General features: G+C 39.4%; 1 protein-coding gene and 1 long non-coding RNA gene across 7 annotated transcripts in view; one reads left to right on the top strand and one right to left on the bottom strand.

Moving 5' to 3' along the window:
• Window positions 1-11,291, bottom strand: part of MAP4K3 (mitogen-activated protein kinase kinase kinase kinase 3) — a 126,395-nt gene extending 115,104 nt beyond the window's left edge. For 3 of the 5 annotated variants that reach the window (XM_037066915.1, XM_037066912.1, XM_037066910.1), the window contains exon 1: window positions 10,885-11,291. In XM_037066915.1, the coding sequence (XP_036922810.1) occupies window positions 10,885-10,980 (96 nt within the window). In that variant the 5' untranslated portion in view covers window positions 10,981-11,291. Of the gene's footprint in view, window positions 1-9,423; window positions 9,485-10,884 lie in introns of those variants that run through there. The other 2 variants (XM_037066914.1, XM_037066911.1) reach the window with 2 other exon arrangements.
• LOC119001482 (uncharacterized) overlaps window positions 10,576-26,673 on the top strand; it is a 30,176-nt gene continuing 14,078 nt past the window's right edge. The window contains exons 1-4 of one of the 2 annotated variants that reach the window (XR_005069578.1): window positions 10,576-10,661; window positions 12,665-12,851; window positions 13,580-13,634; window positions 17,012-17,181. This is a non-coding gene — a long non-coding RNA (uncharacterized LOC119001482). The remainder of the gene's footprint in view (window positions 10,662-12,664; window positions 12,852-13,579; window positions 13,635-17,011; window positions 17,182-26,673) is intronic. The other variant, XR_005069577.1, reaches the window with a different exon arrangement.

Genomic DNA, 26,673 nt, shown 5'->3' on the forward strand with positions numbered 1-26,673 from the left:
TCCCCCAACACAGCTGATCCTAACAGGTAAATGAGTAATTTCGTCAAACAACGTCTAAAATTATTAGATCCTACTAAGGTTACTTTTCAGGCTTTAATTCACTCTAAAACCCACCAAAATAAGTTAAATTATATTTAAAAAATACTTTGTCTAAAAATCTTATAAAACATATCCTGATTTAAATTTCAGACCTTTCATATGATCACCTCTTATAGGAGCAGTATTATGCTATAGAAATATTCTTCAAATTTTAACTCAAATACTGCATTACAGCACGATAAAAACAGCTACAGAAATCTCAACACAAACAATACAAACCTACTGTAAAAATAGCAACTCTGCCCAGTAATTAAAAGAAACCTTCAATTTTGGTTTTTGAAAGAAAAAAAGTTTGTCAAACCTCATGTAACCACAGTTTACTGAAGAAAAAACAATCTCAACATTCCAAACCAAAGCATTTTATATGATTAACAGACTCCAGTAGTGCTAGTGAATCAACATCACAGCACTAACCAGAAACATGAGACCCCTAAAAGAAAAATGTCAACATAATGACTATGAAATAGAAGTGACAATGACTAACTCATTACTGTTCAAGCTGAATGACAGTTTAAAAAGTAAACATAACTCTGTGGTGCCTGTTTCTACGAAAGGCTTTATCTCTACTCAATGCTCTTTGAAGGTTTGGGGCCTGAGGGTTTTTAAAAAATATTTTGTTTATTTATTTTTAGAGAGAGGGGAAGGGAAGGAGAAAGAGTGGGAGAGAAACATCAACGTATGGTTGCCTCTCATGTGTCCCCTGTTGGGAACTGGCCTGCAACCCAGGCATGTGCCCAGACTGGGAATTGAACCGCGGTTGTTTGGTTCGCAGGCCTGTGCTCAATCCATTGAGCTACACCAGCCAGGGTGGAGTTTGAGTTTTTATTGAAGGGAAAAGGGTGGTGGAGGATGGTGTGAGGACAGATGTACAAGGAATGCAGAAGGGAAAGATGAACAAGTTTTTATAATGATATTGTCCATCTGGTACCCTATCACTCAGCACCACCAACACTTCCTTATATCCACCAACTTTGTCACCTCCTAAGAATGACATGGATGGAGGGAAGCATGTAGGGACAGTGAAAGATAAGTACTTATCACTGAGGCAATGAAAGGAAAAAATGATGCACACATGTTGAAAGAAAATTCTGATAACAACAATTGTAGGTAAATTCTATCTCTATTTACTCCATTATTCTTATCTGTTTCAACTAGAAAATATTCAGTAACTTATAATACCAAACCTTTTCCTAAAGATTGTAACTTTGGCATACATGTGCACTTACAGCATAGGTTTTTTGTATCATATTTCACTCATTCAGTGTCATATCATACCTCAACAGGGAGACTAAAAAACCCTGACTCTTGAATTCCCTGAATTCCTTGGATAGTAAAGTGAGGAAGAAGCTGGATAAGAACTTCTCTTCCTTTGAAAATTCAAGGCAGATGTCCCTTCTCTTGCCTCCCATCATTGAAGAAGTCTTGTCCTCATGTGTGCTCTTCCTTTTTTAACTTTATATGTGACTCTGCTACTCCACCACTCTGGGGGGGGTGGTGGTGGAGGGCAGGGTGGGGAGGACAGAAATGGGAGAAGTAGACACCTTTCTACTTAAATACATCATCTCAACCAATCTGTCCAAAATCTAATTCCATATCTTGCTTCACTCAGCTTTCCTACCTCTCCATGCCACCTATACCCAAACTTCCCATCATTAGTCTAATTCATATCATTACCACTCACTCTTGAACTACTGCACCATCTTCCAGACAGTCTGAAATATCAGGCTAAGGATTGAGAGTCCACCCTACATCATACCTACCTGTCCCCCAGAGGATTAGTCTGCTACAGAAAGGAAAGACATTTTCTGTAACAGCCATGCAACATAGAGGCTCAATAAATACTGAGGGGCCCAGTAAGGACAAAAAGGATATGGTTCTAGAAGGAAGGAGTAGGATCAAACTCCTCAACAACAGACTGCAAAGATGTCACCATCTCTTACCTTCTGAATCACTTGTAATAAGGATTCTTTGCCAACCCTTCCAACGACCCCAGAAAACAATGCCACAGACAGCAAGTACAACCACCAGACTATACTCAATGGACTTCCAGCTGTCTCATTATTGTTTCTTAAAGATGTGTATACATCCTAATCAGAATAAAACAAGAAACACTCTAAAAGTTCATGGCAGAATAAAAATACCTAGCCCATATTCTACTGTTCCACACTGATGCCTCATATTGGTTACCCTCCAAACCTGCAGGACTCTTCAACAGGACATGTTTGCACTTGCACACCCTGGTAATCCCTCAGTCAGAGCTGAAGAAAGGTACTGACCGTATCAGTTTCTATTAGTTCTAAGGACACTGCTAAAGAACTGCTATTCTCCACAGAAAACAAAAAAAGTTATCATTAGCATTTTTTTAGAGTAACCACAGCAAGAAAATGAAAAGAAATTTCAGAGGTATCTCTTTCTTTTCTAATAAAACATCCAAACTTCATCATAGCTCCCCCCCTTCTGAATTTTACTGTCTTTGTAACAGAAATCATTCTGTAACTGAAATCATTCTGCAACTATTAATTTATTTGAACAAATATTTATCAAGTGTCTCTTATGTGCTCCTCAATCAGGCTTAAACTTGTGAAGTCCTCTTTGAATCACTGTTCTGTATCCCATATTACTCCACAAAGCTCTGTGGAATTCTTCTCCAAGATGCTTCTCATCTATTTACCCCTTTTCCATTTCTGACTTTATTTGTCTTGTCTGGCCCATCACCACTTACGCCACACGCTTAGCCTACTCCATGTCATCTAGCACAATTCCTGGGGACCTTGGCATTACCTTTTAAGGATCTGAAAGGTAACATTTTATTTTAACGGTTACATTAAAATGTCATTCCCCGCCTTTTGCTGTGTTGATATTTGCACTAATAGTGCAAAAGCAGTGATGGCCCAACTGCTAGTGCCTTAGCACAGACCAAGGCGGCAGCTCCACAGTGCACTAGCAGTTGCTGTATTCTTCACTGCGTGCTCACAGGGGGGGAAGCCATTTTCACTTAAGAATGCCCTTGCTGAAGCACACACATCATTAACTTTATTAGATCTTGACTCCTGAATGCATGCCATTTCGATATTTTACTTGATGAACTGAGGCATACCAAAGTGCAATGGTGTCTCCAAGAACTGCATGTGTGACTGTGAGCTGCAAACTGAACTAGCTACTCTTCCATACAACACCATTTCTCACTGACAAACTGTGATTATTCATGCTTAGATGTCTGACATTTCCTTGAAAATGAACGAAATAAATCTGTCATTTCGATGAAAAAAAAACACACCCAACAACAGTATTTGTTGCAAGTGGAGCATCTAGTCATTTCAAAGGGAAATCTGAATCTTGGAAAACTTCTATCCACTGTCAATATTAAGACTTATTTATACAGAGAGAACTTTCTCACCATCTCAAATTTCTGAGAAGAGTTTAAACGGATGAAATAAATATCTTACTTGAACATGCCTAAATTTATGTTCATATCTAAAATTCTTCCACAGAGTTGAAGGACTAAGGTAGGCCACACATCATATGGGAATCCAAACCTATAACCTCTGGTCAAGGAAGCTTAACTCTGAAGTGTGGCATCTTCCAGAACAAAAAACAAAAAGCAACTCAAGTAATAGCATAAATACCCTTAGTAGTTTGATGTATTTTCTTCTAGGTTTTTTATACACAGATATTTCACAAGACTTGTATGCTGCCTCCTCTATGAAACTTGCAGTGATTTCTCCCACCCAGAAACAAGGATTTCCTTCCTTTAAATTCACGTGGCACAAGTTATTTTCCTCATGTCAGTTCATTTATTCATTCCACAAATACTTACTGAGATTCTAACATGTATCAGGCATTCTTTTAGTTTCTAGAGATACAGTAGAACAAAAAACCATGGGCTTCCTGCACTCACACTCTACTGCCGAGAGAAAGGCAGTGAACAAACAAATATAGGGTGATGCATACCATATTAAAAATTAGGAAGAGTAAGGAGCAGAGCCTTCCTCACTTGCTTGGGCCTCTGTGAGTTTTGAAAGTTACTGGGACAGAATACGGCAGGTGGGAGAGGCAACCAGGTTAGCAGGAAACATTTTATGAGAGCATTTCTGATTAAATGTCTAAAAAGATCTCAGAAGAAAATAATTAGACATTTTGTTGGGACACCTTTTCTCATTCTAAGTAAATATGTATACTGTGCTGGGACCTGAGGGACATGAAGAAGCAAATCATACAAATACTGGGTGGGGGAAGAATTCAGGCATAGATAGCAAGTGCAAAAATCCTGAAAGCAGAAGCATGAGAAGCAGAGTAGATTAGGGGACAGCAGCAGAAGAAATATACAATAACAAATGATACTAGATACTGACAACAACTAATAATTACTGAGTATTATGTGTCAGGCACTGTCCGGAGTACTTTCCTGAGCATTTTCACTTTATAGTTGAGGGCACTGAGGCCTGAGAAGAAGGATTAAGTAACTGGCCGGTTGGGTGGTGAAACTAGGCAGTCTGATTCCAGAACCCAGTAGTAAACTTGCTATGCTAGAAGTTGTTTATCTAGATAACCTCTCAAAAGTAAGAGATTTAAAATGCCAAAAAAGATGAAATCAACGAAGTTTTGACCTCAAATTGGGATAGCTGAAAGTAGGTACATATTTTATGTGCCTGTAAATTCTTAGTACCAAGTCTTGTCATTCCACCCATAGTCCCCAACATATTTCCTTTCATATATAACTATTCGGCGTAGTCTGGTTGTTCAGTGTATTCTCAAAAGAGAACTACCAACTATTTACTCTCAATACAAAATAATGCATTCGATTTTCTTTCATAAGTACTTATATATGTACACAGATCCAATCTTAGAGGTAAGTACCCCCTCAGGGAATCAGCTCAATATCTATATCACATAACCTGGAGGTTTTTGTTTTTTTTTTAAAGCACTGCGGAGAAATTATCCCACAGTCTGTTCGACCATCACTTTTCATCACAAATAACTACTGATGTTGAGAAATTCTACCTTAATTTACCTTAAATATTCAAGCAATTTTTCCAAAGTTTAGGACCATTTCCTCTGGTCCCTCTAGACTTTGGCCTCCATGGATGTAAAAATAAGTATAATCCCAAATAACTGTGTTTTCTTTTTCTTCAGCTGCTCTTTTCTAAGCGCTTCAGGTCTTCATGTCTCTCACCAGAGGTGAGGTTTCAGAACCGAGTTTTCCAGAAAGGTTGTTATAAAACACTAATCTAAGAATTAGTGTTTGATGATATTATCAGACCACCTTGAAAGATACAGTTACAAATAAGACAATATATAATTCACAAAATACTTGAACATACAAACCAATGTTCTGGTTTCACAGCCCAAACTTCAACTTTTCTCCTGTCAGCTTTCAGCCTCCAAGTCTGTCTACATGGACTGCCATGTGAATACTACTTTGAAGTTTAGCAACACTTCAGGCTCTGATTCGGAGGAAATGGCCTCCAAACATACATAGATAAAATAAATATCAACATTTCCAAAGCGTGTTCTACAAGGCACTAGTTCTAAGGATAAGCAGTAAGTATGACAGATAAGAAAAATCCCACAGTCAAGTAAGTCTGGAGTTTGCTAGGTTAAGCAAAGCTGAATAGGTTTCTTGACCACAAAACTTCTGCCTTTAATACAGAGGTGTGCAAAAGTATTGGGTTGGCCAAAAAGTTCATTGAGTTTTTTTCCCATTCGATGGCTAGTAGTACTTAGTTGCCTTTAACTTCACTTGTAACAAATTTTATTACATTGCATTGTGATAACTGTTGTATCACCATGAATTAAAAAACTTATCAAAATTGGTGAATTTACATGCAGACATTTTAATACTGAAGATAGAAAATATGCATCATTTTCAGCATATTGTTTTATTATTTCAAGAAAGGTAAAGACCCAACTGAGACACAAAGATTTGTGCAGTGTATGGAGAAGGTGCTGTGACTGATGCAATGTGTCAAAAGTAGTTTGTAAAGTTTCTTAGTACTACTGATATTTTGGTCAAGTAATTCTTTGCTGTGGGGTTGTCTTATGCATTGGAAGGTGTTTAGCAACACCCCTGGGCTCTACCCACTAGAAACCGATAGCAGGAGACAGCCAACATACTCAAAATATCCAAATCAAAAAAGTTACTGGTGAAAATGAAAAATGTGTCCTTTATTTTATGGAAGAAACTAAATGGACTTTTTGTCCAACCCAATAGGTTTACAGTTGTTCACATGGAAAAGACATGCAGGTTATTAACTCAAAAGAATGTCACAATGCAACTGTAAACTTCCTTTGACCCACCCCTGTATAATTACAGTACTGCTTTCCCTGGTTTATGCCAGCCTCGCTATTGAAAAATGCCTATGAGGTTCAGTCTGGAAGTAAAAGATGATTCCAAAGCTTCAAGCCTTATCAATAAATTGTTAATATTGAGGCTGTGACAAAAGTAGGTATGAGAAATGGGGTAGAGGGTAGATGTGGTCTGTGAAGAGGCCAGCTGGAGACTTTGGGCTAGGGCTCAGGAGAAAGCACAGGCTGGAGACATCTGGGAGTGGTTCGCCAGGATGGGATTAGGCCAGGAGTCTAGGTAAAATACTTCTTGAGAAACATTAAGATGGTCCTTCAAAACATCCTTTGCCTTTCCCTATCTTCAGCTTTAGTATCTTCTGCTTCTTTCTAGCAGTAAATCTACAAGAACATCAGGGCATGAAGACTGTAAGGGCAGGAATAATACAAATTAAACTGAAAAATTTTGTGACAAAAAACAGCATAAATGCATGTGAAAATCATAATATTAATGTTGATAATGTGATCTGGTTAAAAAAATAAAACTACCTAATTTCTCCAAGAAAATTCTCTCAAATGGCAAACCTACGGATCATTCACTCTTTTCTCTTGGGGGATCATCAACTTTTTGAGAATGTAATGAATGCTATTACAGTCATCTCTCCAGGAAAATACACATACATACAACATCAAACCTATCGATTTCAGAGGGCTTCACAAGCCTCCTGCAGCCCGACCACAGACCTCTCTCTAGTCAACCATTAGGTCCCTAGGTAATCCTTGCTACAGAATTTCCTCTGACTGACAGATAAAGCCCACAGTTATAGAATAACTTCTAAAACAATAACTTTTAAAAAAATACTGTATTTCCATGTACTTTAAGACAGTTCGGAGGAAATACCTATTTGTATTTTTTTGGCCTGGAAAAAATAGAAACTTATTTGTTGAGTAAAAATCAGATCATTTATTTAACACCATAAGCAGAAGAGAATAATGGTGGTTAATAACTCCACAACAAAGCAGCTCTGAAAGGCTAAATGATTTTATAAGACCACATAGCTAATAACTGTTCCAGATCTTCTACTTCCTAGTTCAATGCTTGTTAACTACACCATGCCACCTAAAATATAATAAGCTTATTAGTACACTGGGATAGGATATAGTTTTCAGAATAAAAATCCCTGAAAACACCAATGTTCTAAGAATGACTAAATAGTTAGATCTCTTAACTTATTTCCTTAATCTGATCATTGCTTTTCAGCAACTAAATGCTGACAAATAAATTATATATACTGGCTTTTAAAAACAAACACTTCAATGCATTCCTCTCTAATCAACACAATTTGTATAAATAAATGTCTAAAACTGCGAAACAAATACAAAAATGTCATCTTCACAGCATAAACATGATAACAGACAAAAATACAAATAAACTGTAGATTATTTAGCAAGTAGATCCAATGCCAAAAACCACACGGAGTTTTTCTGCTTTCCATCCTTAGTATTGGATATGGCACGCAGGGCCATATTATGTGATGTCCACTTGACAGACTACAGAAACAGGGAGGCCTGGCTGCACAGCAGGAGTTAGGTAACCCAAATACTACTTACAGATCCCCTGTAACTCAGAGTGTGCCTACAAATGAAATGCTGAACTAAATGTGTGCCTCAGTTTCTCCACTGGAAATTCAGTTGTAATACATCGCCTGCCAATATCCTATTTTTAGAAAAGCGGTACCCACCATTGGTTAAGAAAGCAGTCTCTAAAGCTCACTGGTTTGAATTACGGCTTTGCCACCTACCAACTTCAGCGAGTTACTATAACCTCCCTGTGCCTCAGTTTCTTCAGCTGCAAAATAGTTAATAACTGTGTCTATTTCACAGGGCTGTTGTTAGGATTAAGTATTGGGCTGGCCAAAAAGTTTGTTTTTTTCTGTAAGATGGCTCTAACAGCGCCTAATTGTCTTGAACTTCATTTGAAATAATTTTTTTAGATTGTATTATGACAGCTTTTTGTGTAGCCATTTTAATATTAAAGATTGAAGAAAATATGCAACATCTTTGGCATATATGCTTTATTATTTCAAGACAGGTAAAAACACAACTGAAACCAAAAAAAGATATGTGCAGTGAATGGAGAAGGTGCTGTGACTGATCGAACATGTCAATAGTGGTTTCCAAAGTTTTGTGCTAGAGATTTCTCAGTGGATGATGTTCCCCCGTTGGGTAGATTAGTAGAGGTTGATAGTGATCAAATCGAGACATTAATTGAGAATAATCAACATTACACTACATGGGAGGTAGCTGACATAATCCAAATATCCCAATGAACAGTTATTGGTAAAAATGAAAAATGTCTTATTTCACAGAAAAAAAAAAACCTAAACAGACTTTTTGGCCAACCCATTAAGTTAATACATGAAAAAATCTTAGAGCAGTTCCTGGCAAGTAATAAACACTCTATAAATGTTAACTTTTATTATTATTTTAGAAAGATGACAAGATCAGTTTATATCTGTACTGTACTTAGATGTCCTCAGGAAATTACAGACCTTAATTTGTTTACTTTTTAATCATATGGCTTAACTACCAGCTGTTTTTTCTAAATATAGTAAATACCTGGCCAATTATTCTTGTAAAGAACTGAAAAAGAACTCACTGTACATACTGCCACCTAAGGTGTATACATTATAAAACTTTCAGTTAACTTTTCATCTGATATAACTAAACTCCCTTAACCAGCTGTAAGCTACTTGGATCCATTCACTTCAATCCTTACAATCACCACCAATTCCAAAACGCAACAATGGTTATTTTTACGTGAACTTTTGCAATGGCTTCGTAACTGCTCTTCCCCCTCCAATCTCCACCACCCACACAGTGGATAGATCCTTTAAAAACCCAAACTTAATTTTACTGTCCACTGTCCTAAGGAGGAGTCCCACCTCCTAACAAGATTAGGAGACCTACCTGGTGATCTAGGGCCATCTTCCCTCTCTGGTTGCTCAGGCCATGCAGGCATTCTTACAGATCCTTACTCACCTCTGGCCTCAGAGCCTTCACCAAATGTGCTCTATCTGGCATAATTCATCTCTCCCCACTGCCTCTGACTCCCTAAAGGAGATCATGTCATCCTGTTAAATGCTCTCATAACTCTAATCCTAATCCTCTCTTCTCTGCAACACAAAATAAGACTGCAATGAAATAATTATTTAAATGATTGTTTAATGTTGTTACTGTCCAAAAAATATATAAACTCCAAGTGGGAACATGTCTTTTACTGCTACAACCCAAGTGCTTTGATGCCCAGTACCTTATATAGCAGGTGTGCACAATACACCTGTCTATGGGGGAAAGTCATGAGGTAAGAGATGGTGGAAAGCAAATCATCCACAAAACAAGACTAATGCAGAATACAGGCTGCACCGTATTAAATATCTAAGAACATGCATGGCACAGGAGTAAAAGTAAAAACCTACAGCTTAACCACGGGCAAAATAAAGTTAAGACGAAACTTTCCAAAGTCAAACTAAGTTTTGTGCATCCTCAGGTGTGATGTGGAACAGGAGTTGTTCCACTTCAGTTACTAGTAAGAAGATACACAACTAAATCAAGACTGCTGCCACATTTGGCACCATCCTCCTCCTTTCTTGGCAGTCTCTGCGAGGCCAAGAGTTGAGCTGGCCAGGGAAGAGTGATTTATCTCCCACATTTAGAAGTGGACCCTTTACAAGAGGAATGCTGTACTACTTTATGGGCTTTGAATTCTAATCTCGTCCAACCAGCACCTTTCCGATGTATTCAATTCAGTTAAAAACAAACAAAAAAACAAACATACATATGGGTCACTGAAAAAAAAAACAGTTTTAGTAAGACATCAAAGATCAAAGTCCAGTTGGACTTGGAGAAAACAGTTTCTCTCTTCCAAAAAAAAATCACGCTAACTAGATCGCTTTTACTACAAAAAGTCATTACCTAGAAAATTGAAAGAAACTGGTATGCGAATGTTAAAGGCTAAAAACTGAGCGGCTGTCGATGGAGATTGCTCAGTGTAATAACCACAACGGGGCCTGGTGGGAAGAAGTGCCCCACCGACAGCGGATAATGCAACGTCCTTCTGAAGCTCGCAGGTTTGACACACGCCAACCCCCTGCTGACTGGTTCCTCGCACTGACCCGGCCAAAGCAACGAACACCCAGCCCCTTTCTGCGCTATGGTGAGCAGAGCTGCCCGCTCGCGTTCAGCCCTCCCGGGAAACGCACGTCCACGGCTGGGCTCAGGTAAGGACTTGGAGGTCTCGGGGTTAAACATTTGGCCCTTTGTTCGCTCCAAAGCAGCGAAGCCCGGGGCGCCCGCTCCGCCTCCCCCACGGATCCCAGGCGCCAGCGCCTCCCGCAGAGAGGCAGCGCGAACTCCGACACCCGGGCTCCGCCGCACCCCCGGCCCTCCCCGCGGCAGGTCCGGACCCCGGGGCCTCGGCGGCGCGCGGCCCCTGGTCTTTACCTTGTAGACGTCGCCGTAGGTGCCGCTGCCGATGCGCTGAATCAGCTCGAAGTCCTCCTGCGGGTTCCGGCGAGACAGATCGAAGCCGGGGTTCATGGCGGGCCCCAGGTGCCCCCCGCCTCCCTCCCGGGCAGGGGAGGGGGGGCGCTCAGGGGGCCACACGGAGACTGGAAGCCGCGGCCGGCCCCCGGCTCCCCTGGAGGTCACAATCGCTTGGCTCCACGCTGTAGCCGCCGCTCCCCTCACGCCGCCGCCGCCACCGCGGACGACGCCGACCGGGCTAACCGTCCCCGCCCCCCGCAGCCGCGACGCCGAACCCCGGTCACACCCACAGGGAGAGGAGAACGCTCGCAGCCCCTCGCTCCGGGTGAAACTCCAACATGGCTTCCGCCTTCGCCGCTCCTCCCCCTCCCCTTACTCCGGCTCCTCCACCCTCCTCCCCCTTTTCCCGACTCCCGCCCGACTGCGCAGCCGCGATCCCGGAGGGAGCGCTCTCCGGCCCCGCGCGCGCCGGGCCCGTGCGCGCTCGGCCTCTGCGCGCCTACCGGGCCGGAGCGGGCAGCTGGGCAGTACTCGGTCGGAGCGGCCGCGTCTTTCCTGTTTGCGGACTTTCGGAAAGCCTGAAAAGGTTTTCCTGCCCCGAAAGACTGCGGGAAGGACAGGCAGAAAGTAGCTCTTGTGTACTTCTGATTCCCCTAATGACAAAGTTTGCGTTTCCGGATCAGTTCCCAATAAACTTGAGAAGGAGGTACACAGAGAACACAAACGAGTGCTACAGATTTATTGGGATTGCGGGGAAGAGGTCGTCCTGAGAAAAGTGAACAGTGCTTGCTCCGATACAGGCACTGGGGCCCTTGGAGTTGGCCTGCCAGGGTGCAAAAGAGGACAAGCCACGAGGGCTGGCAAAGAGGCGAGTGGAGCGGGTTGGGCATGGGAAGCTCTGGGAGCTAAAACACGCAGAGCGGCCGCCAGCCAGCCCGTGTACAGGGCGTGGGAGCCAGGCAGGGCAATGATTGATTAACCTCCTCGCCAGAGACGTCTGGATTTACAAAGACTCGGGTGGGGACTGCAAGGCTGACGTGCAACCTTGCAAAGGTGAGGTTGTGGAGAGGGTGGACAAGTCCCATTCCTGCACCAGAAATGTAAACACGTGATGATCTGGAAGCTCTTTACCTACCCAAAGCCCCACCGTGCTTAGGACACAGATTGCGAGCAGTGCATCTAGTCTATGTGGACACCAATGCCAGCTGTTAATGCCTGGCCAAGAAAGCATGTGGGGATGGAGGATTAATTTTCTGATCTCAGTAAATTGCTATTAGGCATTTCCAAAAGCTTTAATCAAGCAGGTGATGGCCACTTCGGCAATCCCACTTTGGAGTGTTGCTTCAGAAATACTTACCTAATACCCTAAGGTACCACACCCTCTGACCATTAATATTCCCTAATGCCTGCTGGCTCCTGAGGAACAAGACCTCATCAAACCTGTTCCGGATAAAATAAATCTAGTCAAACAATAGTCAAGCAAACTACTTATGGTTAACTGCTTCATACATTTTTAACTTTTCAATCCTTTTGCCTATGGTAACATTGCATATTTACTAAATTCCGAATGAAGTTTGAGTATCTATTGACTAAAAAATATTGGAATATGGCCATCTATTCACCTATACAAATAGCCTTTCCACAATTGTCTAATTTTTAATGATTTTAAAGCATCAGTTATATGAGCATACTGCTTAAATTGCTGCCTAATGGTTATACATCATTGGGTTTCTTCTAGACGGATTTACTTTAAGGCTTTGAGAATTAAACTCCTAAATGTTATTCCATGGCCAGAGATCCTGTTTTTGCCTGTTTAAGACACTTGCTGGGGACCCAGACTGCAGGCCTTCCTTCTGCTTGACCACATTTGGAGGATTGTTTGGCCCCTTTAAGCTAAATGTGAGGATAATCAGTCCAGGATATAGGTAAGCAGACCTAACTATTCCAAATAGGAACCATTCTGCTTTCTTTCTCTGCCTTTTGAATGCTGGAATGCCAAATTCTCAGGATTCTCAGGACTGAATGCTGCACAAAACCGTTCTAATGGTCTCACTGTTTTGTTTGCTAGGATTATCATCTGTGCAGATAACTCTGCATTTGCATCACTAATAGACTTCTTTCAAAGGGAAAAGACATTTCAGTAGGGCCAGAACAGTCTTTGAAGTTTTGTTTGTTCTGTGTTGGCAGGGCCAAGCTAGTCCTCTTGAAAAGAGATGGATTTTCATGTGAGGGCCTGATTGGCCATGTGAGCTTCAACATAAATAAAAATGCCTGTACAATTGACTGCTCATAGAGGATGAAATATTTTTGCTTTGTAATCTGTACATGCAGCCAAATTTGATGTCTTTTTCCTATTCTAACGCTCTTTCACTTAGCTAGAAGTAACACTAGTGATCACACTTTCTTTGAATCAGAGAAATAGTCCCTCTTCTGTGATTAGCAGCATCCTTAGAAATCATCCAGTCTAAGTCAAAACTGCTTCTACAGCATCTCTCTTGGGTTTACTGCTGTTTGAATACAGCAGGTCCTTGAATAACATCAGTTTGTTCAGCATTTTGTTATTATGTTGATGAGATGCCCTAGGAACTTACCTCTCGTTCATATCAATTAACCTGTGGTAAAATTGATTTTGTTGTATGTCATTTCCCCACAGTTCCAAGAACCTATGGACACATGAAATGACTAGAAGGGAACTCATTGCTTCCAAAGTGAGTGGCCTCATTTTGAGATAGTGCTACTGAATGATCATAATCATAATAACAACATCATAATAAAAATGGTGATATCTCACATACTAAATGTTTATAAGTTGCCAGCAACTGAGTCAATTACTTTCCATGTATCATCTTATTTAATTCATATTCTATGTTGTCAACTTGACAACATAGGTATTATTGTCTGCATTTTTTTTCAGACAGATTAAACTGCTCAGGGTAAAACAGGAAACTGAAGTTTGAACACATGTAGTATAACATGAAGTCCAGACTCTTAGCCACTAGTCTGTGTTCTCTTTACAATATACTTTTTAAAATTTCTTTTATGCCAAAATCTGCCTCCTTGTAATGAATGCACTTACAGCCAATGATTATTAGATTCTAGTGGTATAGAATACAGAGAAGAAAAGCCATACTCCTTGCCTTCAAGGAGTTTGCGGTCTGAAAACTGTGAGAAGCACAAAGGAGGGGCATTAATGTACATAGGAAGATACGAATGATGATAAAGCTAGAATTTTAAGAATTCACTGGAGTCAGCCAGACAAATGAGGAAGTGGTGCTATGCTCCAGGATGGCCATTTAGCTACAGCAACTTAAAGCACTGGCCCATGTTAAGCATGGCACAGTAGGAAGCACATAAAGGCTCAAGTGGGCAGTAGTAGTTAGTTGCCAGCTATTCTACCTCTCAGAGGTCTGTTCCTTAGGAATTCCTTGGGCTCTGTACCAGCTCTGTGTCACAACCACCAACATCACCACTGCTCACTTCCGGTACATCAACAGCTCTGGGAAAGGAATACCAAGCAAGCCCTAGGTCAAAAGAGACTTACCACAACCAGGGCATCCAGTGGGGGAGCAGAATCAGACACAGACGTACATGTGAAGCAGTATGGCAGAGGGTTCCAGGAGGCTATATAGCTTAGCCTCGCAGAGCTCTGAGCCAGGCCACTTGGGTTTAAATCTTGTCTCTGTCTGCTTTCTGAATGGCCTTGGGAAATTATTTCAAACTGAGGCTGCCATAAAGAGTCAAAAAGGAAATACATGTAAAAGGCAGTAGTGCCTGGCACCACAGTAAACCCACAAAGTATTAAATTCTATTTTTAAAAACATTTTAGAATGTTTTAAAGGGCAATTGGGGAGGGGAATGGAGATGCAGTTAATGAAGCAAATGCAATAACATATGTAGAAGACCCTGAATTAAGGTTGGAGGTGCTGAGGAAGAAGAGAAGGGAAAAGAACTTTAGAGATAATTGGAAAATGGAATTAACAGGTTTGGGGGAGTGAGAAAGCAGGCAGAGACATGGGTGACATGCAGGCTTCTAGCTTAGATAATTGGGAGGATCCCAACAAGGCGATAACATTTGCCATAATAAAAGGAACTGGGGTTATTTGGGGATGGTTTTAGCACTGGATCAAAGCAGATAGGTCTCTTTTGTACCTGTTAAGTTTGATGTGTTCAACTGGAAATGTAAAATTAGTGATAAACATGTAGGGTTGACATTTAGAAAAGATTTCGGGGCTAATTTTTTAATTTTATGAGTCATATTTCAGAAATATATGTTGGGTTTCTTAGGTGTGCCAAATTCTATTACATCCCTGCGATACAATAGTGCATGATCCCTGAACTCAAGTTGAGGGTAGAGACAAGTTCTCAGATAATCCTTTTACAGTGAGATTAATACTGGGATGCAGGGAAGCAGAACCAGGAAATATTAAGTGCTGCTTAGGCTAATAATTTGGCTGTTTAAACCAATGCATATTTTTAAAATTTTCCTTAAACAATTATTTTTAAAAGCATGTATTCGACATTTACTTATAGGTGAAGTGGAGCTCTGTATAGGGAGTGGGTGAAGATGAAAATCTTCAGGTGTCAGCTCTCAGCTTCCACTGTGTTATTCTCAGCAATTCAGCTCTGCCCCCCGCTTTGCATACTACCTCTTATAGTGTTTTGCAATGGAGGTTTTATTAGCATTTTGAATAGGAGAATAGGACTGTCCCCATGCATTTTAACTTCTCCACCCCCGATGCCAAGACTACTCCCAGCCGTACTGGTATCAACAAGAATAGCTACACATATTTCCAAATGCCTGGAGTTGGGCTGGGGGTGGGGGTGGGGTTGTTACTGGATTGAGGATGTTTGCCTGTCATATCCCTTGAGAGAACTATCACCCACATATAACTATTTACCATAGTATTCCTTTCTACCTAATGCAGTATATATATATATATATATATATCAAGAAAAGTTCTGATATGTAAAACATTGTTCCTTTTATTACATTTTTAATATTTAGCACCATGCTGTTTAACTGCCCTCTGTGTCTTTTATCAGGAAATGCCTGGGATCATATAGGATGGCACTGAATCTAGTCTTTGCAGGTTCTAGAAATCTTCACAAAGGAAGGAACTTCTAAGCTGAGACTTAAAAGATAATTAGAGAATTAGTCAGGCAAGAAGGTATACTCTGTACCATGGGTATAAATGTAACATTCAAAGAAATGAAAGGTGCTGTGTTGGGGTGAGTGACAGAGGAAGCTAGAGTGGTTATCAGGAACCAGTCCACGAAGGGGCATGTAAATCATGTTACACAATTTAGGTTTCTTATTGAGAACAAAAGGGAGCTATTGGTGGGGTTTTTTAGTACAGAAGTAGCATAATCTTCTCTGAGCCTCAGGAATATCCAGTTAGCCACAGCATGCAGAATGAATTGGAGGCTGATGGCAAGACCGAAAATAGGAACAGAGAAGAGTTAGCAGACCCTTGTGGGGGAGTCCAGGCAAGAGAAAATGATGGCCTGAATTAACATATGGAGTTAGCATCCACATTCAATAAATGGTAATACTTGAAATTGTGAATTGAGATGAATTCTCATAGGAAAGATACATGGAATAGGAAGAAAATGGGTTTCTAAGGAACCCCAACATTTAGAATGTGAGCAAAGGGAGAGAATCCAGCAAAAGAGGGTAGGAAGGTGGCACTCAGTATGGTGTGTGGAGATGAAATGGCGTGGCAGCCACAGGTGAGAACCACTAGGACTCCCTTCAAGGAGGCACCTGCTCTGAAGAGTGTGCCTACCGGGCAACCTCCAGCCAGCATGCCTTTGGGGCCCATCACAGTATTCCTGCAGAGGTCTCGTTGGCCTCGGATGCTCCCCACCGGTGACTGAGCAGGCCAGCTATTCTTACTCAATGCAGTTTCCTCATGTGGGCAGTCTTTACTCTGGGCTCCCCATTGGCCTCACTGGGCCTTTCTCAGAGCTGCTTTGCAGACCCAGGCTTCCCGTTCCTTCTCCCTTCTTTCTCTTTCATCACAGGCATTTGGAGGCCCATTGTAGTCTGAGACTCTTCCCTCCCTTTCCTCTTTATCCTTCACAGATGTGACCACATATAAGAAGCTTGCATTTCTAATTCAATTTTATCGTCTGCTGAACTAGTATAATTGGATCAATGAAGCAAAGAAGGAGTGTTATCAACAGTGTTGAATGTCAATGAGAGACTGAAGAGGAGGGAGACAGAACAGTGTCATTAGATTCATCATTATGGAGGTCAGTGCTGACCTAACCATCACAATTCATATTCCTTCTTCTGCTATTATGTCTCCTCTTAGTTATATTCTCCCGGATCCCCTCCAACCTCTCTCAGGTATCATGATCTTCATATAGCTCACCTGGACCCCTCTTATGGATGCATTTAATATATTAATATATTTCTAAACTCTGGCGCTAAGGCTTAAGCTCAGTGTTTCAAATACAGTCTGTTTAGTGTTGGCTATAGAAGGATTATAAATACCTATTATCTGACTATGATATTGTCACCTAAAGTTTGATTCAGTTGTTTTAATAGCTGCAACAAACTCAGGGCCACCGTGGTGCCCAACTCAGGGGATGCCATTTATATTATAATCTCTAATCATATAATCCTCAGATACAACCTTGCCACTGGCTCCTAATCAGGAAACGTCTCCAAAAGACATATTTGCTTCCCTCTGAATGAGATCATCAGAGGTGTCCTTGAACCTGATTGCCATAAAATTCCAGGGACAAGAAAGAAACCGGGTCTCATATATTCTACTAGAAGGGTCCTGCCCTGCCAACAGTTTATCGGACCAGATATCATCTTTTCACACCACCAACAAAACAGAGCACATAGTTCCTCTGCTCAATATTGCTATCAGGTGAGATCTTGCGAATATGGGGTAGACAAGAACCCAGAGCCTTACATAGACAGGAACCTCCTATATTCTTGAGAAGCCAGCATTTCAAGGGAGTGCCCTTTGGTCTGCACTGTAGGTGATTGATACCCTTTTAGACACAACTAATCCTTAAGATTATAAGCTATGTGAAAAATGGACAATAAAATATTAAAGGATTGTAAGGAAGTGCAGGCGGGGGAGGAGATACACTGAAAGATGCTGTGATCATCTTTTTAATGAAACTCCTGATTATATTTATCTGTTACCCAAGATAGATTAGATCATAGTGTTTCCCTGGTTCCCTTTAGTTTAACACAGAGCCTAAGATTCTTTTTCATCCTCAGTGAAAGGGCACTGCCCTGTACCCCAGTTCCAAGTCCAGAGTGAGACCACCGCTGGGCCACACTGAGTTGGTTCGGAACAAATATGGTTAATACACTGTGTTTCCAGAGTACATTACTGCCCCGAGGGTAATTACTGGCCTTTCCTTTAGAAGCTTTTTTCTAGTTCCTCTTACTCCCTTAGGGGGACTCCAGCCCCCATCCCTAACAAAACTTGTAGTAAAGCCGTGTACCCATGGATCTAGAATGTTCATCTCTTAGGGGGAAAAAATTGCTGATTCAATGAAAACCTAGATTGGCGTTTTTCTTGATCAAAGCCCCCCCCCCAAATAGAAATAAAAGCCCAGGTGAGTAATTTAAATCATGTGTTAGGAGTTTTTTTGTTATTCTTTACCTCCTGCTCACAGCTCAAGGTGATATGAAGGTAACCCACTTCTCAAACTGACCCAGATCTCTGCCAGACCCAGGAAGCAGATTCATTTACTGGGTCTAAACTCAGGGCAAAACCAATCTGGATCAAGGCATGCCTCTTCTTGGTATTAAAAGCCAAAACTTCAGCCTGGAATCTGATCATCTGGGTTACTTAAAGATACTTTTNTCGCAGGCCCGCGCTCAATCCACTGAGCTACACCAGCCAGGGCAGGAGTTTTTTTGTTATTCTTTACCTCCTGCTCACAGCTCAAGGTGATATGAAGGTAACCCATTTCTCAAACTGACCCAGATCTCTGCCAGACCCAGGAAGCAGATTCATTTACTGGGTCTAAACTCAGGGCAAAACCAATCTGGATCAAGGCATGCCTCTTCTTGGTATTAAAAGCCAAAACTTCAGCCTGGAATCTGATCATCTGGGTTACTTAAAGATACTTTTGAAAAAAAAATATGTTTAAATTAGGACTCATCTGGTAGTACAAACCTGCCCAGCTGAGCATCTGATACCATCAGAATAGTTTAAACATGTGTTGATGGAATAATTGTTCTCATCATAAAAGGAACAGAAGGAAGGAAACTCGTGAAAAGTTCCTGCTGCTTTGTATTTTATTTTCAAATGGCTAAGCTCCTTTATGATATTTGTGAATAGCCTTTTAAAAGCGTAAGTGTGGAGTTCATACACACAGTTTTCTCTTTCTCAATGTCAAAACTGTTAACTGAGCACCAATATCTGAAAATGTCTGCATGAATTTTTAATGCCTAAAAGTATAACACATTGCTGATGCCAATATTTAAGGTTTATGTGTCTTCTTACCTAAAGAGGGCATTCTCTGGGCATTCCACATAAACCCCAAACACCATGTCTGCAAATCTGAGTGCTATCTGTTTTCTGCTTGGTAGTGCAAGCCTCTTAATTAGTCTCGCTGGCGTGATTCTCTTGCTCTTCAGATAATACCACACCTGGCCAATAAACACGCTTCTAATACGCCAACAATGAAAATACGGAAGTCCTGAGAGGGACCTAAATTTGGAATGAATGTGAGTTCACTTTTAGGCCGGTCGAATTTGAGGAGATGAAGGGGCCTGAAGGAGGAGCCATTGCAAGGATAGTGACAAGTTTAGAAAGTGCAAGAGGCATTAGATTATGTCGTAAATTTGAGTCATACAAATAAAGACAGTAGAATTGTGATATCTCTAAGTGAGAGTCAGAAAATGTGTATGGACCTTGTTTATTTACGCATTCAAAATGAAAATAATATTACTGACTTCCATAACAAGGATGTCTTCACATTCATGTCTCATTCTATTTTTGGAATGACTCCTTGTATTATTATCCATAACTGCAGATGGGGAAATTTAGCTTAGAAACTGATCGAGGTTGATAATTGATTCCAGTCAAGTTCACATCTCCTGAGCCTTGCTCACTGCATTCCAGGTTGTACTAGATATTGGGGCTGTGAACGGGAATAAAACGTGCACCCAATCCTCAACTACTACACCACTCCTTTCTTTGCTCTTCTGGCTCGGCTGGGTCATAGAGAGTTCTAAAGCCGAGCATCACCCACAAAGACAGCCAGTGCACAGCAAGAATCGACTCAGGGTATCCTGGCAGTTCCAAGCCAGTGATAGCACCTTGCAAAGATAAGGAAGATATGGGAACTCGTATGCACTACTGTGTGGGGAATAAATTGGTACAACTGCATTGGGGGGCAATTTAGCAATATCTATTAAAGCTAAAGATATCCTTATCTTACAATCTAACAATTCCACTTTTCTATATAACTTGTATACCCAACTCCCTTCGATGCATAAGGAGACATGTAAATGGATATTCACTGAAGCATTGTCTATAACTGGAAAATAACTGGAAACAACCTAAGTGTTCATCAGCCTGAGAATGGATAAGTAAATTGTTGCCTGGCCACATAGTAGTATACTATATTGTAGTTAAAGTAAATAAACTAGGGCTGGAACTAGAATATGTATGCACAAACCTCAGGAAGTAGAATATTGAGGGAAAAAGTGGCAGGAGCTACACAAAGTATGCTGCCATTTGTATTAAGTTTAAACACATGAAGCAGTACTACCTATTTCCATGTATGATAAACAGTTTAAAATATTTGTGATAATAATAAACTCCAACTTCAGGATAGTTGTTACCTCTGCTGAGGAAGAATAATGATAGAGGATGCAGAAGCCCTTAGTCAACTCTCTATTATTATGTCTTTTTCGAGTGGTTCTGAAGCATGTATGGCAAAAAGTAAATATTGGACAAAGCTGGGTGGGGAAGACAAGTTTGTTATATTATTTTCTATACTCTGTATGCATGTACATGAAGTCTGTCTGGAAAAGGTCCAGCCATTGTTAGCACAATGAGAACAGTTCATGTGATATTGATATAACCTGGCAACCAAGGAGAGTGGACAGGACTGTGCAGGCATGTGTGAACAATGACGACTTCATTGGACTAGTCAGTGGGGGCAGTAGACACCATTGAGTGAGCGTGTGTAGTGTGTGGACTTTGCATTCAAAGTGACTGAACAAGTAGAGTAACAAATCTGCATCAAATTTTGCATTAAGCTTGAACATTCCTCCATGCAAAGTATTTGGATGATTCAGAAGGCCACAACTATGGGTAACTGGTGATTGACAGCCTCATCAGGACAATGTGCCTGCTCATGCATCTTATCCAGTTTTTTGGTGAAACTCGGATCACCCAAGGTGACTCAGCCCCCTACAGCCCAGATTTGGCACCCTGTGACTTCTGGCTTTTCCCAAAACTAAAATCACCTTTAAAAGGGAAGAGATTTCAGAACATTGGTGAGATTCAGGAAAATATGATGGAACAGCTGATGGCAGTTGGGAGAACTGTATGAGGTCCCAAGGTGCCCACTTTGAAGGGTACTGAGGCATCATTGTCCTATGTACAATGTTTCTTGTATCTCCTCCAGTATGTCTCTGTTTTTCATATTATATGGCATGATACATTCTGGGCAGACCTTGAATATATGGGCCTTGGACTGTGGAATTCTGGGATTTTCTTGTGTTTTCTTCTTTGTGCAGAATTTTCTTCTTTCTCTTCCTTTTCCTGTATTGAAATTCCACTCATTCTTTGATATCTAACTCAAGTTTCACTATCTTATTGAGAATGTCCATAGCAATCTTGTAAGTCCATACTCTGCTCTTTCTTTTCTAAATCATGCTAGGTCTATAAAGTTCTTTTGTACATTATGTTTGTATGATTATACTTTTTTCAAGTTGTTCAATATATATTTCCTTGCATAAATATTTGACTGTACACAAACATGTCTCCCCAATTATATTGTAAGAGTCTTATAGGCAGGGACATCTTGGACATTTTAAATTCCTTCCCCATGTCCAGTGGAGCCTAACCCATTACTTATTAAAGAAAAGTGGTATGTTAACCAGTAATCATAACCCTTCTTAGAAAACCTTTACATAAAAAGTTGAAAATAGTAGTTTGAGCTACATTTGCTTTTATTTTCCCAGAGAGAGAATACTAATGATCTGTGAAATGACCAAAATTCAGGCAGCAGAAGGGAAAAGAAGATAACTTGTTTGTGTTTTACACATTCTGAATAATTAGCTCTTGAATGATTAAGTATGGAAGATCGCTTATGGGAGAAAGCAGATTTTAAAAGTTCATTTTATGACTATGGAATTGTCCTATACGTCATTTCCAGTTTTCAGGCAATCCTAGACCAAACTTACAAAGAATTTTGGAAAAACATTTTCTCTTATGATATACTATGTAACCACATACAAATACAACTTGTTATCATCCTTTCTTCAGTATTTATTGGATTAGCCATGGGAATAGTGGTCCAAAGAAATTGAAAAACAAAGGTTGTTCTACTGTGGAATAAGAAAAGGTTTTGAAGAAAAGAATATTTTGAGTTTGATTTACCCTTAGCCTATCATGTAAGAAGTGCTCAGAGTAATAGGTTAGTCTAGAGTAGTCCAGGATGTTGGCTAGAGAGCACAGGAAATGGTCACAGGTCTGGACTGCACTGTCTCTCCCCAGAATGAAAAGCTAGGTATCACAAAATGAGATAGATTTAGGAATCAGTACAGTTACTTTTAGCATAAGCACCAGCTGAGATGGTTTAGGTCAAAACTACCACCATTTTGTCCTTGGAGAGTTTCCTTAGTGACCTTTGTAATATTTTATTAAACTAGGCTACTATCTTGTGGCTTTTTGGCCTAAGTGCCACAGCACTTAAAACACAGTTCCCTGCATCTGTATTTACAAAATACATACCTACTTCTGCATTTATGCCTGCATTTTTAACTTGGAAGTGTACTTCAGGGAAGTTGTAGCTCTGAAATTATTACCTCTATCTCTAGTTGTGTTCTGGCAAAGAAAATTAAAGATAAAATTTTCTTGCACCTTGGTAAAATATCATATATACCCTCATCTTCACTTCTGTTGTAGGTGTTAATATTGAAGAAAAGCCCTAACACAGAGTGATCAGTAATGACAAGGCCTACCATTGGTCTCTGCAAGTTAGAGAAGAGAAGCAGGGAAACTGCTATTATATGGAGAATGTTTACATAATGAATATACTGGGTTCTCAAAATTCCCTAAAGGATAAGTGTTTATAACTTGGAATTTATTTCTGATGGAAATAATGTGGTCAATTATGGCTAGATTCTAAGTCAAGGTCACAAAACCCCCAAAATATTTAGTAGGTATAGCAGGGTAAGTTGATTAGAGAAGTCGTGTCTTGTTTTTTCGTGTGGGCTTATCATGGAAAATGAGGAGTACTTTTCTCTTCTCTAGTGGGAAGGTTAAGATGTAGTGATTTCCTAAAGCCCCAAATAGGCAAAAGACTCAATTATCTGGAAGGGGAAGGTCTCCAAGAAAAAGGGACAGCTTGACTTCAGAAGAATTTGAATCTTTTGAACTCCGGTGGAGGAGAGAACCAGAGAAGAGTCAGTTTCCATAAATGGTGAAGACCTATGCCCACGCCAAAATAACAGATCAGAAAGCTATAGACCTCTCTCTCATGGGGATGCTGGCTAGGATATCTTGTCTTAGAAGTGTAAAAGTATTGAATTCTACTAAACTGAAACAAGTCAAGGATACATTTTGTAAACTCTAGGGCTACCATGAAGGTAATAGTAAAAGTATTTATAAGTGATATAATATATAAATAGAGAGAAAACATGATAGTAAAAAGGTCCACTCAATTAAACCAAAGGAAGGCAAGAAAGAAGGTAAAAAGGCATAATATGTGGGATGAAACAAAATAGTAAAAATAAATATATCATTAATTAATTACAAATACAAATGGCATAGTAGTCCATTAAAAAACAAAGATCATCATGCTGATTTTAAAAATGTATATGCTTTATACAAAAGATATAAGTTATATTTATAATTTATAACACAAAATATTTAAAAGAATAGAAAAACAGTTTATGCAAACACTAACCCCCAAAAAGCTGGTATAGCTATATGGAACATATAAAGTAGACTTTAAGGAAAGAAACATTATTAGAAATAAAGTATGATATGTCACAATAATAAAAATATTATCCTATCAGGAAGATATAACAATTATACATTTGTACACAACTAGCAAAATACTACAAAAAACATAAAGAGAAAAAAATGTTGAAACTGCAAGGAGAAATAGACAAGTCAACAATTCCAGTGAAGCCTTTTAACACATTTCCCAGTAACATAGAAAAAAAGAGACAAATATTGGAAGAATATACATTTAAACAGCATGACTAACAAAATGAACACAATATTCACTCAACAATTGTAGAATGCTCTTTGCTCCATGTGAACATGAAACTTTTTCTAAAAGTCACATTCCTTGGGCCATAAAGCAAGCCTCTCCATATTTCAAAAAATTAAAATTATGTAAGGCATGTTTTTTAAGAAGAGAATTAAGCTAACAGTCAACAATTTTTAAAAAATTACAAAATTCCCAAACAGAGAAATTAAGCAATGTACTTCTAAGTAATCCATCAAAGAAAAAAATCACAATGGAAATTAGAAAATATATTGAACTACATGATCATGAAAATATGATGTAAAAAATTTAAGATGTAGCTAATAAACCTGTGTCTAGTGGGAAATTTATAAACTTTAGGGCTGCAGTTTATAGCTTTAAACAAGAATTACATAAGTATCCATTTTAAAAACTTATTTTAAAAAAAACAATTAAACATGAAGAAAGTATAAAGAAGGAATGATAAAGTGAAGGGGAAAAATGTAGGTGCAGTGCACAGGAGTTGTAAGGCAGTTAAAAAATAATGAAAAAATGCACAGTGGAGAAGAATCACTGAAAAAAAGAATGAAACTGGTAAATCTCTAACAAAATCACACAGACAAAACAAACGAAAACAAACAAAAGGATACATGACCTCTATCAGGCTTGATAAAGGGTACCTCAGTATGGATGCTACAGACTACAAAGTTGAAATGAAAATATTTTAGTCAACTTAATACATTTGAAAATTTAGATGAATTGGGAAACTTCTGAAACAGACCAACTCACAGAAAGTAATGCCAAAGAAATAGAAAGCCTGAATAGTCCTATATCTACCAAAGAAACCAAATAGTGAGTAAAATGTCCACACAATACATCTCCAGATCCTCATGACATCACCCATAAATTCTTTCAAAGATTTAAGGAAGAAATACACCAATCTTATACAAGCTCTTTCAGAGAATAGAAAAAGAAATATTAACTTACTGATTTCAAAGGATATCAGGGAACTTTGTAGGGGGTAATGGAAAGATTCTATCATGACTGTGATGATGGTTACATTGGTTACATCAATGGTTACATTGATGAATACAGTTGCAAAATTCATGACATTGTACTCTTAAAATTGGTGAATTTCATTATATGAAAATTATATACCAATAAATCTGATCCCTAAAACTGAGTTACTGACTTCACTTCAAAAAAGATTCAAGTGGCTGATAAATATATGAAAAAGCACAAGTTCAAGTCAGAGGATTTGAAGCAATTGGAATTGTCCTAGATTGCTGGTGAGAAGGCAAATTGGTTTACCACTTTGGAAAACTGGCAGCTTCTAAGAAAGTTGTCGTGTATGTGCACAACCTATGACTCAGCAGTTCCAGTTCTATCTGTGGTAGCTAAAATTTGGAAACAACCTGAATCTCCATCAATAGTATAACAGACTTAGTATCTATGCAGTACCGTAAATCATGTATATCTGTACAATACAGTATTACACTGCAATGAGAATGAGTGAACTGCTATACATGGATGAAGCTTTTAAACATAATGTTGAGTGAAAGAGTCCATACACAAAAGGCTACATTTATTGAAAATTCAAAACCAGAAGAGATTAACAATGGTGATAGAAGTCAGGATTTTGGTTATCTGCCAGAGGGTAATAATTGGGTGGGAGCTTCAGGGGGGGCTTCTGGAGTACAAACAGTCCTGCTTGATTTTTCCAGTGGCTGCATAAGAGTGCTCACTCTGTTATGATTTCTCCCTTTTTTCATGTATGTTATATTCAATGAAAGTTTTAAAATTAAAATTACTTGAATACCTGCATACCAGTCATAATACAAAGCACAATTTATAAGCAAATTCTATTCATCTGAATTTGCCTAATCTAAAAATGTGTTATAAATCAAAGTTCAAACATACAAAATTGCTTATAGCACAAAACCACCTCTCACTTTATAAAGAAACCCTTCAAATACATTAAAGGAATAAGGATAACACCATGTCAGATCCATTTTTCAATTTTGTAAATATATCCTAAGGAAAGACATAACGGAAACACAAAGCTTGCTGTGAAAACGTTCATTTTAAAAATCATCTGCTAGCAAAACACTAAAACAAACCTAAATATCCAACCCCTCAATTAAGATTTAATAAATTATGATATACCAGTACAAGATAATAACATGGATTTTAAAATAATAAATAAAAGAAATGCTAACATTTTTGTAGGCACAATGGAAAGTAGAAAAATCTAAATGTAGGATGACATGTACATGATTCTTTTAAATATGTGAAAGTAAACCAATAGGTCATACAAAAAAAATAAAA

This window comes from Sturnira hondurensis, unplaced genomic scaffold (assembly GCF_014824575.4).
Source record: "Sturnira hondurensis isolate 20B ecotype Veracruz unplaced genomic scaffold, ASM1482457v3 Scaffold0016663, whole genome shotgun sequence".
NCBI lineage: Eukaryota > Metazoa > Chordata > Mammalia > Chiroptera > Phyllostomidae > Sturnira > Sturnira hondurensis.